The sequence below is a fragment of the Lagenorhynchus albirostris genome, chromosome X, assembly GCF_949774975.1.
Source record: "Lagenorhynchus albirostris chromosome X, mLagAlb1.1, whole genome shotgun sequence".
Taxonomy (NCBI): domain Eukaryota; kingdom Metazoa; phylum Chordata; class Mammalia; order Artiodactyla; family Delphinidae; genus Lagenorhynchus; species Lagenorhynchus albirostris.
Window position 1 is genome coordinate 91334265 of NC_083116.1, and position 13740 is coordinate 91348004.

Sequence of the window (13740 nt, forward strand, 5' to 3'; positions counted from 1 at the left end):
ATTCTCTGTCTTTTCTTGTCCAAAAACATCTTTATTTTGTCATCTTTCATTGCAATAATTTATCTGGGGATAGAGTTCTAAGGTGACATCTTCTCTTAGGACTTTGAAAATATGTAATCTTTTGGCTTCTTTTTTATCTGATGAAATCTATTGCTGACCTAATTGTTTCTTTATAGGTGATTTTTAAAATTTCTTCATGGTAGCTTTCAATACGTACTTTCTTAAAGTCTTACAGTTACACAGAACTGTGTCTAGGTACAGATTTGCTTTTATTTACCACACTCAGGACTCTGGACATTTAAGAGTAGGATACATGCCTTTCTTCCATACCAGAAAACTGCCAGTCATTGTTTCTTCAAATATTGCCTAGATTGGGGGTCCCCCAAGACCACTACCACATTCAGAGATTCTCGAGAGGGACTCCCAGGACTTGGCATCTAGTTGTATTTACAGCTAAAATTTATTACAGTGAGATAGTAAGGATATACAACTAGAGCATAAGGGAAAAAGACATTAGCAGAATCTGGAGGACTCCATGTACAGGGTTCCTTATGCTCTCTCCCTCCCACCTAGGGTCACACAGGGCACACTTCTCCCAGCAGTGAAAGTGCAGCAACATGTGTGTGATGTTTATGCCCAGGGAAGCCCATTAGAGACTCGGTCAGCGTCCTCACATCACAGACTGCCTAGCACATACCAAAATTCCAGACCCCCAGAAGGAAAGGAAATGTTCTGCTTAAATCACATTGTTTGTACAAGCAGCCATATCCGTTAGGCAGTGGTGGGGACATTCCTGAACTCCAGATTCCCAGATGGCAGCCAAGGGCCAACCTTGCAAGCTTCCCTGTCTAAGTATAGCAGTCTCAGGGTTGCTCTGTTAACCCGTTTCTTGGCATATTGCCCCCTCTCCCTTTTTCTCTAGTCTTCCATTTGGATTTGGTATTAAACCTATTTTGGAACTTATCATTTCTCTATTTCTCTTACCATATTTCCATTGTTAGCTCTTCATGCTGCATTTTGGGTGATTTCTCAAGATCTGTCATCTAATTTGTTAAATCTATCTTTATCTGTGACTAGATAGAAGTAGTAGTTAGAAGTTCAACTTCTATCTACTGTTCAACCTCTTTATTTAGAGTTTTTAAAATAATGCCTGTATATAATTTTCCTAGTTTTTTCCCCCATAGTCTAGTTCTTACCTTATTTCTTTGAATAGTTGAAATATATTTATTTTGAAGTTCACATGGTTCTACTAGCTACAGTTCTAGGAATGTGAGTATCTTTAAATGTATCTGCTGATTCTCTTTCATGATGGGTCATTTCCTTGTGAAGTTGTTAATTTTTTACTGTGAACTCTTCAGTGAAAATTGGTATTCCATAGATATCCTGTGATTCCTAAGCTATAAAAACATAATATATCTTTTGGAAAGCTTGCCACTACTAGGAACCTACTAATACAGGACCAATTTTTAGTTTAATTTTTCAGCTTATGGGCTCTGTACTACACTTATAATCATTTGGATTGAGTTATAGAACTAGGCTTTTGATTTTTTTAAATTTTATTAAAGTATAGGTGATTTACAATGTTGTGTTTAATTTCTTCTGTACAGCAAAGTAACTCAGTTATACATATATATTCTTTTCCATTATGGTTTATGACAGGATATTGAATATAGTTCCCTGTGATATACAGTAGGACCTTGTTTATCCATTCTATACATAATAGTTTGCATCTGCTAGTCCCAAACTCCCAATCCATCCCTCCCCCGTGCCCCCTCCACCTTGGCACAGAGACCCTGGAACAGACCACAAGTCTGTTCTCTATGTCTGTGAGTCTGTTTCTGTTTCATAGATAGGTTCATTTGTGTCATATTTTAGATTCCACATATAAGTGATATCATATGGCATTTGTCTTTCTCTTTCTGACTTCACTTAGTATGATAATCTCTAGGTCCATCCATGTTGCTTCAAATGGCATTATTTCATTCTTTTTATGGCTGAGTAATATTTCAGTGTGTGTGTGTGTGTGTGTGTGTGTGTGTGTGTGTGTGTATGCAACATCTTCTTTATCCATTCATCTGTCAATGGACATTTAGGTTGCTTCCATATCTTAGCTATTATTAATAGTGCTGCTATGAACATAGGCGTGCATGTATCTTTTCGAATTATAGTTTTGTCCAGATATATGCCCAGGAGTGGGATTGCTGGATCATATAGCAACTCTATTTTTAGTTTTTAGAGGAACCTCCATACTGTTCTCCATAGTGGCTGTACCAAGTTACATTCCCACCAACAGTATAGAAGGGTTCCCTTTTTTCCACATCCTAATGCAGCTTTTGTTATTTGTAGACTTTTTAATGATGGCCATTCTGACCGGTGCGAGGTGGTACCTCATTGTAGTTTTGATTTGCATTTCTCTAACAATTAGCGATGTTGAGCATCTTTTCATGTGCCTATTGGCCATCTGTATGTCTTCTTTGGAGAAATGTCTATTTAGGTCTTCTGCCCATTTTTTTTATTAGGCCGTTTGTTTTTTTGTTATTGAGTTGTATGAGCTCTTTGTATATTTTGGAAATTAAGCCCTTGTCGGTCACATCACTTGTAAATATTTTCTCCCATTTCATAGGTTGTCTTTTCATTTTGTTTATGGTTTCCTTTGCTGTGCAAAAGCTAATGTTTGATAAGGTTCCATTTGTTTATTTCTGCTTTCATTTCTATTGCCTTGGTAGACTGACCTAAGAAAACATTGGTAGGATTTATGTCAGAGAATGTTCTCTTCTAGGAGTTTTATGGTGTCCTGTTTTATATTTAAGTCTTCAAGCCATTCTGAGTTTATTTTTGTGTGTGGTGTGAGGGTGTGTTCTAACTTCATTGATTTACATGCAGCTGTCCAACTTTGCCAAAACACCTTGCTGAAGAGACTGTCTTTTCTCCACTGTATATTCTTGCCTGCTTTGTCAAATATTAATTGACTGTAGGTGTGTGGGTTTATTTCTGGGCTCTCTATTCTGTTCCATTGATTTATATATCTGTTTTTGTGCCAATATCATGCTTTTTTTTAACATCTTTATTGGGGTATAATTGCTTTACAATGGTGTGTTAGTTTCTGCTTTATAACAAAGTGAATCAGTTATACATATACATATGTTCCCATATCTCTTCCCTCTTGCGTCTCCCTCCCTCCCACCCTCCCTATCCCACACCTCCAGGTGGTCACAAAGCACGGAGCTGATATACCTGTGCTATGCGGCTGCTTCCCACTAGCTATCTACCTTACGTTTGTTAGTGTATATATGTCCATGCCTCTCTCTCGCTTTGTCACGGCTCACCCTTCCCCCTCCCCATATCCTTCAGTCCATTCTGCAGGAGGTCTGTGTCTTTATTCCTCTCTTACCCCTAGGTTCTTCATGACATTTTTTCTTAAATTCCATATATATGTGTTAGGATACGGTATTTGTCTTTCTCTTTCTGACTTACTTCACTCTGTATGACAGACTCTAGGTCTATCCACCTCATTACAAATAGGTCAATTTCGTTTCTTTTTATGGCTGAGTAATATTCCATTGTATATATGTGCCACATCTTCTTTATCCATTCATCCAATGATGGGCACTTAGGTTGTTTCCATCTCCGGGCTATTGTAAATAGAGCTGCAATGAACATTTTGGTACATGACTCTTTTTGAATTATGGTTTTCTCAGGGTATATGCCCAGTAGTGGGATTGCTGGGTCATATGGTAGTTCTGTTTGTAGTTTTTTAAGGAACCTCCATACTGTTCTCCATAGTGGCTGAACCAATTCACATTCCCACCAGCAGTGCAAGAGTGTTCCCTTTTCTCCACACCCTCTCCAGCATTTATTGATTCTAGATTTTTTGATGATGGCCATTCTGACTGGTGTGAGATGATATCTCATTGTAGTTTTGATTTGCATTTCTCTAATGATTAATGATGTTGAGCATTCTTTCATGTGTTTGTTGGCAGTCTGTATATCTTCTTTGGAGAAATGTCTATTTAGGTCTTCTGCCCATTTTTGGATTGGGTTGTTTGTTTTCTTGTTATTGAGCTGCATGAGCTGCTTATAAATTTTGGAGATTAATCCTTTGTCGGTTGCTTCATTTGCAAATATTTTCTCCCATTCTGAGGGTTGTCTTTTGGTCTTGTTTATGGTTTCCTTTGCTGTGCAAAAGCTTTGAAGTTTCATTAGGTCCCATTTGTTTATGTTTGTTTTTATTTCCATTACTCTAGGAGGTGGGTCAGAAAGGATCTTGCTGTGATTTATGTCATAGAGTGTTCTGCCTATGTTTTCCTCTAAGAGTTTGATAGTTTCTGGCCTTACATTTAGGTCTTTAATCCATTTTGAGCTTATTTTTGTGTATGGTGTTAGGGAGTGATCTAATCTCATACTTTTACATGTACCTGTCCAGTTTTCCCAGCACCACTTATTGAAGAGACTGTCCTTTCTCCACTGTACATTACTGCCACCTTTATCAAAGATAAGGTGTCCATATGTGCATGGGTTTATCTCTGGGCTTTCTATCCTGTTCCATTGATCTATCTTTCTGTTTTTGTGCCAGTACCATACCGTCTTGATAACTGTAGCTTTGTAGTATAGTCTGAAGTCAGGGAGCCTGATTCTTCCAGCTCCGTTTTTCGTTCTCAAGATTGCTTTGGCTATTCGGGGTCTTTTGTGTTTCCATACAAATTGCAAACTTTTTGTTCTAGTTCTGTGAAAAATGCCAGTGGTAGTTTGGTAGGGATTGTATTGAATCTATAGATTGCTTTGGGTAGTAGAGTCATTTTCACAATGTTGATTCTTCCAATCCAAGAACATGGTATATCTCTCCATCTCTTTGTATCATCTTTAATTTCTTTCATCAGTGTCTTATAATTTTCTGCATACAGGTCTTTTGTCTCCTTAGGTAGGTTTATTCCTATATTTTATTCTTTTTGTTGCAATGGTAAATGGGAGTGTTTTCTTGATTTCACTTTCAGATTTTTCATCATTAGTATATAGGAATGCCAGAGATTTCTGTGCATTAATTTTGTATCCTGCCACTTTACCAAATTCATTGATTAGCTCTAGTAGTTTTCTGGTAGCATCTTTAGGGTTCTCTATGTATAGGATCATGTCATCTGCAAACAGTGACAGCTTTACTTCTTCTTTTCCGATTTGGATTCCTTTTATTTCCTTTTCTTCTCTGATTGCTGTGGCTAAAACTTCCAAAACTATGTTGAATAAGAGTGGTGAGAGTGGGCAACCTTGTCTTGTTCCTGATCTTAGTGGAAATGCTTTCAGTTTTTCACCATTGAGGATGATGTTTGCTGTGGGCTTGTCATATATGGCCTTTATTATGTTGAGGAAAGTTCCCTCTATGCCTACTTTCTGCAGGGTTTTTATCATAAATGGGTGTTGAATTTTGTCAAAAGCTTTCTCTGCATCTATTGAGATGATCATATGGTTTTTCTCCTTCAGTTTGTTAATATGGTTTATCACATTGATAGATTTGCGTATATTGAAGAATCCTTGCATTCCTGGAATAAACCCCACTTGATCATGGTGTATGATCCTTTTAATGTGCTGTTGGATCCTGTTTGCTAGTATTTTGTTGAGGATTTTTGCATCTATGTTCATCAGTGATATTGGCCTGTAGTTTTCTTTCTTTGTGACATCCTTGTCTGATTTTGGTATCAAGGTGATGGTGGCCTCGTAGAAGGAGTTAGGGAGTGTTCCTCCCTGTGCTATATTTTGGAAGAGTTTCAGAAGGATAGGTGATAGCTCTTCTCTAAATGTTTGATAGAATTCGCCTGTGAAGCCATCTGGTCCTGGGCTTTTGTTTGTTGGAAGATTTTTAATCACAGTTTCAATTTCAGTGCTTGTGATTGGTCTGTTCATATTTTCTATTTCTTCCTGATTCAGTCTTGGCAGGTTGTGCATTTCTAAGAATTTGTCCATTTCTTCCAGATAGTCCATTTTATTGGCATAGAGTTGCTTGTAGTAATCTCTCATGATCTCTTTTATTTCTGCAGTGTCAGTTGTTACCTCTCCTTTTTCATTTCTAATTCTATTGATTTGAGTCTTCTCCCTTTTTTTCTTGATGAGTCTGGCTAGTGGTTTATCTATTTTGTTTATCTTCTCAAAGAACCAGCTTTTAGTTTTATTGATCTTTGCTATTGTTTCCTTCATTTCTTTTTCATTTATTTCTGATCTGATTTTTATGATTTCTTTCCTTCTGCTAGCTTTGGGGTTTTTTTGTTCTTCTTTCTCCAATTGCTTGAGGTGCAAGGTTAGGTTGTTTATTCGAGATGTTTCCTGCTTCTTAAGGTGGGCTTGTATTGCTATAAACTTCCCCCTTAGGACTGCTTTTGCTGCATCCCACAGGTTTTGGGTCGTTGTGTCTCCATTGTCATTTGTTTCTAGGTATTTTTTGATTTCCTCTTTGATTTCTTCAGTGATCACTTCGTTATTAAGTAGTGTATTGTTTAGCCTCCATGTGTTTGTATTTTTTACAGATCTTTCCCTGTAATTGATATCTAGTCTCATGGCGTTGTGGTCAGAAAAGATACTTGATACAATTTCAATTTTCTTAAATTTACCAAGGCTTGATTTGTGACCTAAGATATGATCTATCCTGGAGAATGTTCCATGAGCACTTGAGAAAAATGTGTATTCTGTTGTTTTTGGATGGAGTGTCCTATAAATATCAATTAAGTCCATGTTGTTTAATGTATCATTTAAAGCTTGTGTTTCCTTATTTATTTTCATTTTGGATGATCTGTCCATGGGTGAAAATGGGGTGTTTAAGTCCCCTACTATGAATGTGTGACTGTCGATTTCCCCTTTTATGGCTGTTAGTATTTGCCTTATGTATTGAGGTGCTCCTATGTTGGGTGCATAAATATTTACAATTGTTATATCTTCTTCTTGGATCGATCCCTTGATCATTATGTAGTGTCCTTCTTTGTCTCTTTTAATAGTCCTTATTTTAAAGTCTATTTTGTCTGATATGAGAATTGCTACTCCAGCTTTCTTTTGGCTTCCATTTGCATGGAATATCTTTTTCCATCCCCTTACTTTCAGTCTGTATGTGTCTCTAGGTCTGAAGTGGGTCTCTTGTAGACAGCATATATAAGGGTCTTGTTTTTGTATCCATTCAGCTAATCTGTGTCTTTTGGTGGGAGCATTTAGTCCATTTACATTTAAGGTAATTATCGATATGTATGTTCCTATTCCCATTTTCTAAATTGTTTTGGGTTCGTTATTATAGGTCTTTTCCTTCTCTTGTGTTTCTTGCCTAGAGAAGATCCTTTAGCATTTGTTGTAAAGCTGGTTTGGTGGTGCTGAACTCTCTCAGCTTTTGCTTGTCTGTAAAGGTTTTAATTTCTCCATCAAATCTGAATGAGATCCTTGCTGGGTAGAGTAGTCTTGGCTGCATGTTTTTCTCCTTCATCACTTTCAGTATGTCCTGCCACTCCCTTCTGGCTTGTAGGGTTTCTGCTGAGAGATCAGCTGTTAACCTTATGGGGATTCCCTTGTGTGTTATTTGTTGTTTTTCCCTTGCTGCTTTTAATATGTTTTCTTTGTATTTAATTTTTGACAGTTTGATTAATATGTGTCTTGGCGTATTTCTCTTTGTATTTATCCTGTATGGGACTCTCTGTGCTTCCTGGACTTGATTAACTATTTCCTTTCCCATATTAGGGAAGTTTTCAACTATAATCTCTTCAAATATTTTCTCAGTCCCTTTCTTTTTCTCTTCTTCTTCTGGAACCCCTATAATTCGAATGTTGGTGCGTTTAATGTTGTCCCAGAGGTCTCTGAGACTGTCCTCAGTTCTTTTCATTCTTTTTTCTTTATTCTGCTCTGCAGTAGTTATTTCCACTATTTTATCTTCCAGGTCAATTATCCGTTCTTCTGCCTCAGTTATTCTGCTATTGATCCCATCTAGAGTACTTTTAATTTCATTTATTGTGTTGTTCATCGTTGCTTGTTTCATGTTTAGTTCTTCTAGGTCCTTGTTAACTGATTCTTGCATTTTGTCCATTCTATTGTCCATTCTATCTCCAAGATTTCGGATCAACCTTACTATCATTATTCTGAATTCTTTTTCAGGTAGACTGCCTATTTCCTCTTCATTTGTTAGGTCTGGTGCATTTTTATCTTGCTCCTTTATCTGCTGTGTGTTTTTCTGTCTTCTCATTTTGCTTATCTTGCTGTGTTTGGGGTCTCCTTTTTGCAGGCTGCAAGTTCGTAGTTCCTCCTGTTTTTGATGTCTGTCTCCAGTGGCTAAGGTTGGTTCAGTGGGTTGTGTAGGCTTCCTGGTGGAGGGGACTAGTGCCTGTGTTGTGGTGGATGAGGCTGGATCTTGTCTCTCTAGTGGGCAGTTTCACGTCTGGTGGTGTGTTTTGGGGTGTCTGTGGCCTTATGATTTTAGGCAGCCTCTCTGCTAATGGGTGGGGTTGTGTTCCTGTTTTGCTAGTTGTTTGGCATAGGTTTTCCAGCACTGTGGCTTGCTGGTCGTTGAGTGAAGCTGGGTGCTGGTGTTAAGATGGAGGTCTCTGGGAGATTTTCGCCGTTTGATATTATGTGGAGCTGGGAGGTCTCTTGTGGACCAGTGTCCTGAAGTTGGCTCTCCTACCTCAGAGGCAGAGCCCTGCCTCCTGGCTGGAGCACCAAGAGCTTTTCTTCCACACGGCTCAGGATAAAAGGGAGAAAAAGTAGAGGGAATTAGTAGAAGTATGAGGAAAGAAAGAAGGAAAGGAGGGTAGGAAGGAAGGAAGGAAGAAAGAAGCAAAGAAGGAAAGAAGGCAAGAAGGAAAGAAAGGAGGGAGGGAGGGAGGGAGGAAGGAAGGAAGGAGGGAAAGAAGGAAAAAAGACAAAGAAAGAAGATACAGTAAAAATAAAATAAAGTATAATAAAGTTATTGAATTAAAAAATTCTTATTTAAAAAAAAAAGGGACGGATAGAACCTTAGGACAAATGTAAGCAAAGCTATACAGACAAAATCTTACACAGAAGCATACACATACACCCTCACTAAAAGAGGTAAATGGGGAAAAATCATAAATCTTGCTGTCAGAGACCACCTCCTCAATTTGGGATGATTCGTTGTCTAAAGGAGGGAAGGAAGGAAGGAAAGAAAGAAAGAAAGAAAGAAAGAAAGAAAGAAAGAACGAAGGTAAAGTATAATAACGTTATTAAAATTAATTATTAAGAAAAAAAAATTTTAAAAAAAACCATGGACGGATAGAACCCTAGGACAAATGGTGGAAGCAAGACTATACAGACAAGATCTCACACAGAAGCATACACATACACATTCACAAAAAGAGGAAAAGGGAAAAAATCATAGATCTTGCTCCTAAAGTCCACTTCCTTAATTTGGGATGTTTGGTTGTCTATTCAGGTATTCCACAGATGCAGGGTATATCAAGTTGATTGTGGAGCTTTAATCTGCTGCTTCTGAGGCTGCTGGGAGAGATTTCCCTTTCTCTTCTTTGTTCTCACAGCTCCCAGGGCTCAGCTTTGGATTTGGCCCTGCCACTGCGTGTAGGTCGCTGGAGGGCGTCTGTTTTTTGCTCAGACAGGATGGGGTTAAAAGAGCCGCTGATTCGGGGGCTCTGGCGCACTCAGGCCGGCGGGGAGGGAGGGGCACGGAGTGCGGGGCGGGCCTGCGGTGGCAAAGGCCGGCGTGACTTTGCACCAGCCTGAGGCGCGCTGTGCGTTCTCCCGGGGAAGTTGTCCCTGGATCCCGGGAACCTGGCAGTGGCGGGCTGCACAGGCTCCGCGGAAGAGGGGTGTGGAGAGTGACCTGTGCTCGCACACAGGCCCCTCGGTGGCGGCAGCAGCAGCCTTAACGTCTCCCGCCCGCCTCTGGGGTCCACGCTTTTAGCCGCGGCTTGCGCCCGTCTCTGGATTCCGCGCTTTCAGCCGCGGCTGGCGCCCGTCTCTGGGGTCCGCGCTTTCAGCCGCGGCTCGCGCCCGTCTCTGGAGTTCCTTTAAGCAGCGTTCTTAAACCCCTCTCCTCACGCCCCAGGAAACAAAGAGGGAAGGAAAAGTCTCCTGCCTCTTCGGCAGGTGCAGACTTTTCCCCGGACTCCCTCCCGGCTAGCCGTGGTGCACTAACCCCTTCAGGCTATGTTCAAGCCGCCAACCCCAGTCCTCTCCCTGCGCTCCGTCCGAAAACGAAACCCGAGCCTCAGAGCCTCAGCTCGCAGCCCCGCCCGCCCCGGCGGGTGAGCAGACAAGCCTCTCGGGCTGGTGAGTGCCGGTCGGCACCGATCCTCTGTGCGGGAATCTCCCCGCTTTGCCCTCCGCACCCGTTGCTGTGCACTCCTCCGCGGCTTCGAAGCTCCCCCCTCCGCCTCCCGCAGTCTCCGCCCGCTAAGGGGCTTCCTAGTGTGTGGAAACTTTTCCTCCTTCACAGCTCCCTCCCACTGGTGCAGGTGCCGTCCCTATTCTTTTGTCTCTGTTTTTTCTTTTTTTCTTTTGCCCTACCCAGGTACGTGGGGAGTTTCTTGCCTTTTGGGAGGTCTGAGGTCTTCTGCCAGCCTTCAGTAGGTGTTCTGTAGGAGTTGTTCCACGTGTAGATGTATTTCTGGTGTATCTGTGGGGAGGAAGGTGATCTCCGCGTCTTACTCTTCCGCCATCTTCCGCCTTCCCCTTTGATGTGATTTTAAAAGGGGTTGTTTATTTACTTTCCCTTTCTGCTATTTCACTGTTAGTGTAAAGAAATGTAACTGATTTCTGGATGTTAATCTTGTATCCTGCTACCATGCTGAATTTATCAGTTCTAGTAGTTTTTGTGTGGAGTCTTTAGGGATTTCTATATATAGTATCATATCAGGCTTTTGATTTCTTATATATAACATCCTTCTTTCCAGTTTCCTTGACCAGTGGGGAATCTTTCTAGTTCCTGTTTAACACACATGGATGCCCTTTGTGGCTCCTACTTTTAGTGCAAATCATATTCTAGTTTCCTGAACATTTGTGCCCTGTGGTCTGGATTCCCCTGCAAATCTTCAACCTTCAGTTTCTGTTCACGCCATCCCTTTAAACTCTCACTTCAGTTTTGACACCTAAAAACTTTCTTTTCTTGGTTTTGAGCTTGACTGGGTATTAAATTATTTTCTGTTAAATGTGGGCCAGCATTTGTTTGTATTTACAGTTGAGGGAGGTGGTGGTGGTGGAGCATAGGGAGGTTTCATCCACATCAGCTCAGGTCCATTAATAGGAGTTCACAGCAGGGCATTTATGAATGAATTTTATGCCATAACATTATAGTAGAAATATTTACAAGTTTGATGATTCATTGCATTTTTTTCCCTAGAATTCTGGCAAGTTGGTGACCCAATAGATAATCATAAGGAAAGCCAAGACAAACCTCTGTGGCAAGCTGCATCCCTTGATAAGGAAACACTGAAGGATGGAAGTGGCCCAAAATTCAGAACATACAGAAAAATCATTTATCCAAGCACAAACTTTGTTTCTATAAGACAAAGACTCCCTAAATATGATTCATGGGGAAAGTGTTCAAAACATAATTTAAATTTTCTTAGTCAAAGTAGAAGCTATGTAAGAAAGAAAGATGATGAATGTAAGGCATATTGGAAATTATGCTTCCATTCTAATCTTGATAAAGCTCAACCTGGAGAGAAATTCTTTGAGCTTAATGAACATGGAAAAGCCTTCCACCATAAGCAATCCCTTAATAAAAGTCCAAGAATTCAAACTGGGGAGAAATTCTATAAATGTTCTGAATGTGGAAAAGTATTTATCCAGAAAGCAAACCTTGTTGTACATCAGAGAACTCACACCGGAGAGAAACCTTATGAATGCTGTGAATGTGCAAAAACCTTCAGCCAAAAGTCAACCCTCATTGCACACCAGAGAACTCATACAGGGGAGAAGCCGTATGAATGCAGTGAATGTGGGAAAACATTTATCCAGAAGTCAACTCTGATTAAACATCAGCGAACTCATACAGGAGAGAAACCATTTGTATGTGGTGAATGTGCAAAAGCTTTTAAGAGTTCATATCACCTTATTAGACATGAAAAAACACACATTAGACAAGCATTTTATGAAGCTATCAAATGTGGTAAGTCCAGCCTTACACATCAAAGGACTCATACAGGTGAGAAACCTGAGTGCAATAAACATGGGAAAGCCTTTGATGAGACGCCCACCCCCATTAAACATCAAGGAACTCATACAAAAGAGAAACCTTATGAGTGCAGTAAATGCGGAAAAGGCTTCAGGGGAAAGTCACACCTTTCTGTTCATCAGAGAGTTCATACAGGAGAGAAACCCTATGAATGCAGCATATGTGGGAAGACTTTCAGTGGAAAATCACACCTCTCTGTCCATCAGAGAACTCATACAGGAGAGAAACCTTATGAATGCAGAAGATGTGGGAAAGCATTTGGTGAGAAGTCAACCCTTATTGTACATCAGAGAACTCATACAGGAGAAAAACCCTATAAATGCAACGAATGTGGGAAAGCCTTCAGTGAAAAGTCACCACTGACTAAACATCAGAGAATTCATACAGGAGAGAGACCCTATGAATGCAGTGACTGTAGGAAAGCATTCAGTAGGAAATCAACTCTCATTAAACATCAGAGAATTCATACAGGAGAAAAACCCTATGAATGTAGTGAATGTGGCAAAGCCTTCAGTGTGAAATCAACTCTCATTGTACATCACAGAACTCATACAGGAGAGAAACCTTATGAATGCAGAGAATGTGGCAAAGCCTTCAGTGGGAAGTCAACACTCATTAAACATCAGAAAAGTCATACAGGAGAGAAAACCTATTAAGATACTTTACTGTGAGATAATTTCACTAGTTACACCTCATTATATTATATATCAATTCATCCTGGGGAGTAACCTTATAAATATCAAAAAATGTCAAAAACTTTTCATATATTATTTAATGTTCATTTAACTTAATAAAAGGCACAAAAGTATAATTCCAGAAGGATATAATAAATGTGATCAATTTTTCACGCAGAATTCTTACACAAGTGGAGAACTGTATACCAGAGAATTCAAAAGTGGCAAAACTGTGAATATATTGATGTGGAAAAGACTTTAGAAAGAATTTAAATATCCTTGCCTATCAGAGTATTTATGCTGACCTATCAGAGTATTTATGCTGAGGAAAAACAAAGAATTTAATGAGTTTAGAAAACTGTGTTAGAAATTATGAGAGAAATATGTTCCATAGTCTATACCACACATTTTGTGTGAAAGGTGCAGAGGTTGCAAACAAGCACTCAATAATTAAGATATGTTCACTGTGGAGTAGAGGATGACATTTTTGAAAGAAAAATATAAAGCAAAAATTGTTAATCCTAGCTAGGGCAAACTCCCAGTTTACTTCTTAAACAAAATAGAAAAATTGCTTCCTTAAGTGGTGTGACGGAGGATGAGTCATCATGATCCCTGAAACAAAGGAGCTCAAACAGGAGATCTCACACATATTCATCAACACCTTCAGTGCAGAAATGCAAACCCCTTACAGAAAAGGCATATATTAAGCTTTGACACACCTCACTTAGGAACAGTGCTTATAACTTAATATTTAAGGGTAATCATTTTATGGTTACATTTATGCCTCATTTTATTAGTCAGTAAAAGTTCTTTAATTTTCAGCTTATCTACCTTAACATAATACCATTTAAAATAGAAAAAAAATAAATTGAATATCCAATAGTCAATTGATTAAAAACTGAC

General features: G+C 39.5%; 1 protein-coding gene across 1 annotated transcript in view; it reads left to right on the top strand.

The window, feature by feature from the left end:
* Nucleotides 1-12819, top strand: part of ZNF674 (zinc finger protein 674) — a 51120-nt gene extending 38301 nt beyond the window's left edge. Inside the window, exon 5 of the mRNA XM_060137354.1 lies at nucleotides 11327-12819. Within this exon, the coding sequence (XP_059993337.1) occupies nucleotides 11327-12819 (1493 nt within the window). The remainder of the gene's footprint in view (nucleotides 1-11326) is intronic.
* Nucleotides 12820-13740: the final 921 nt, after the last annotated feature.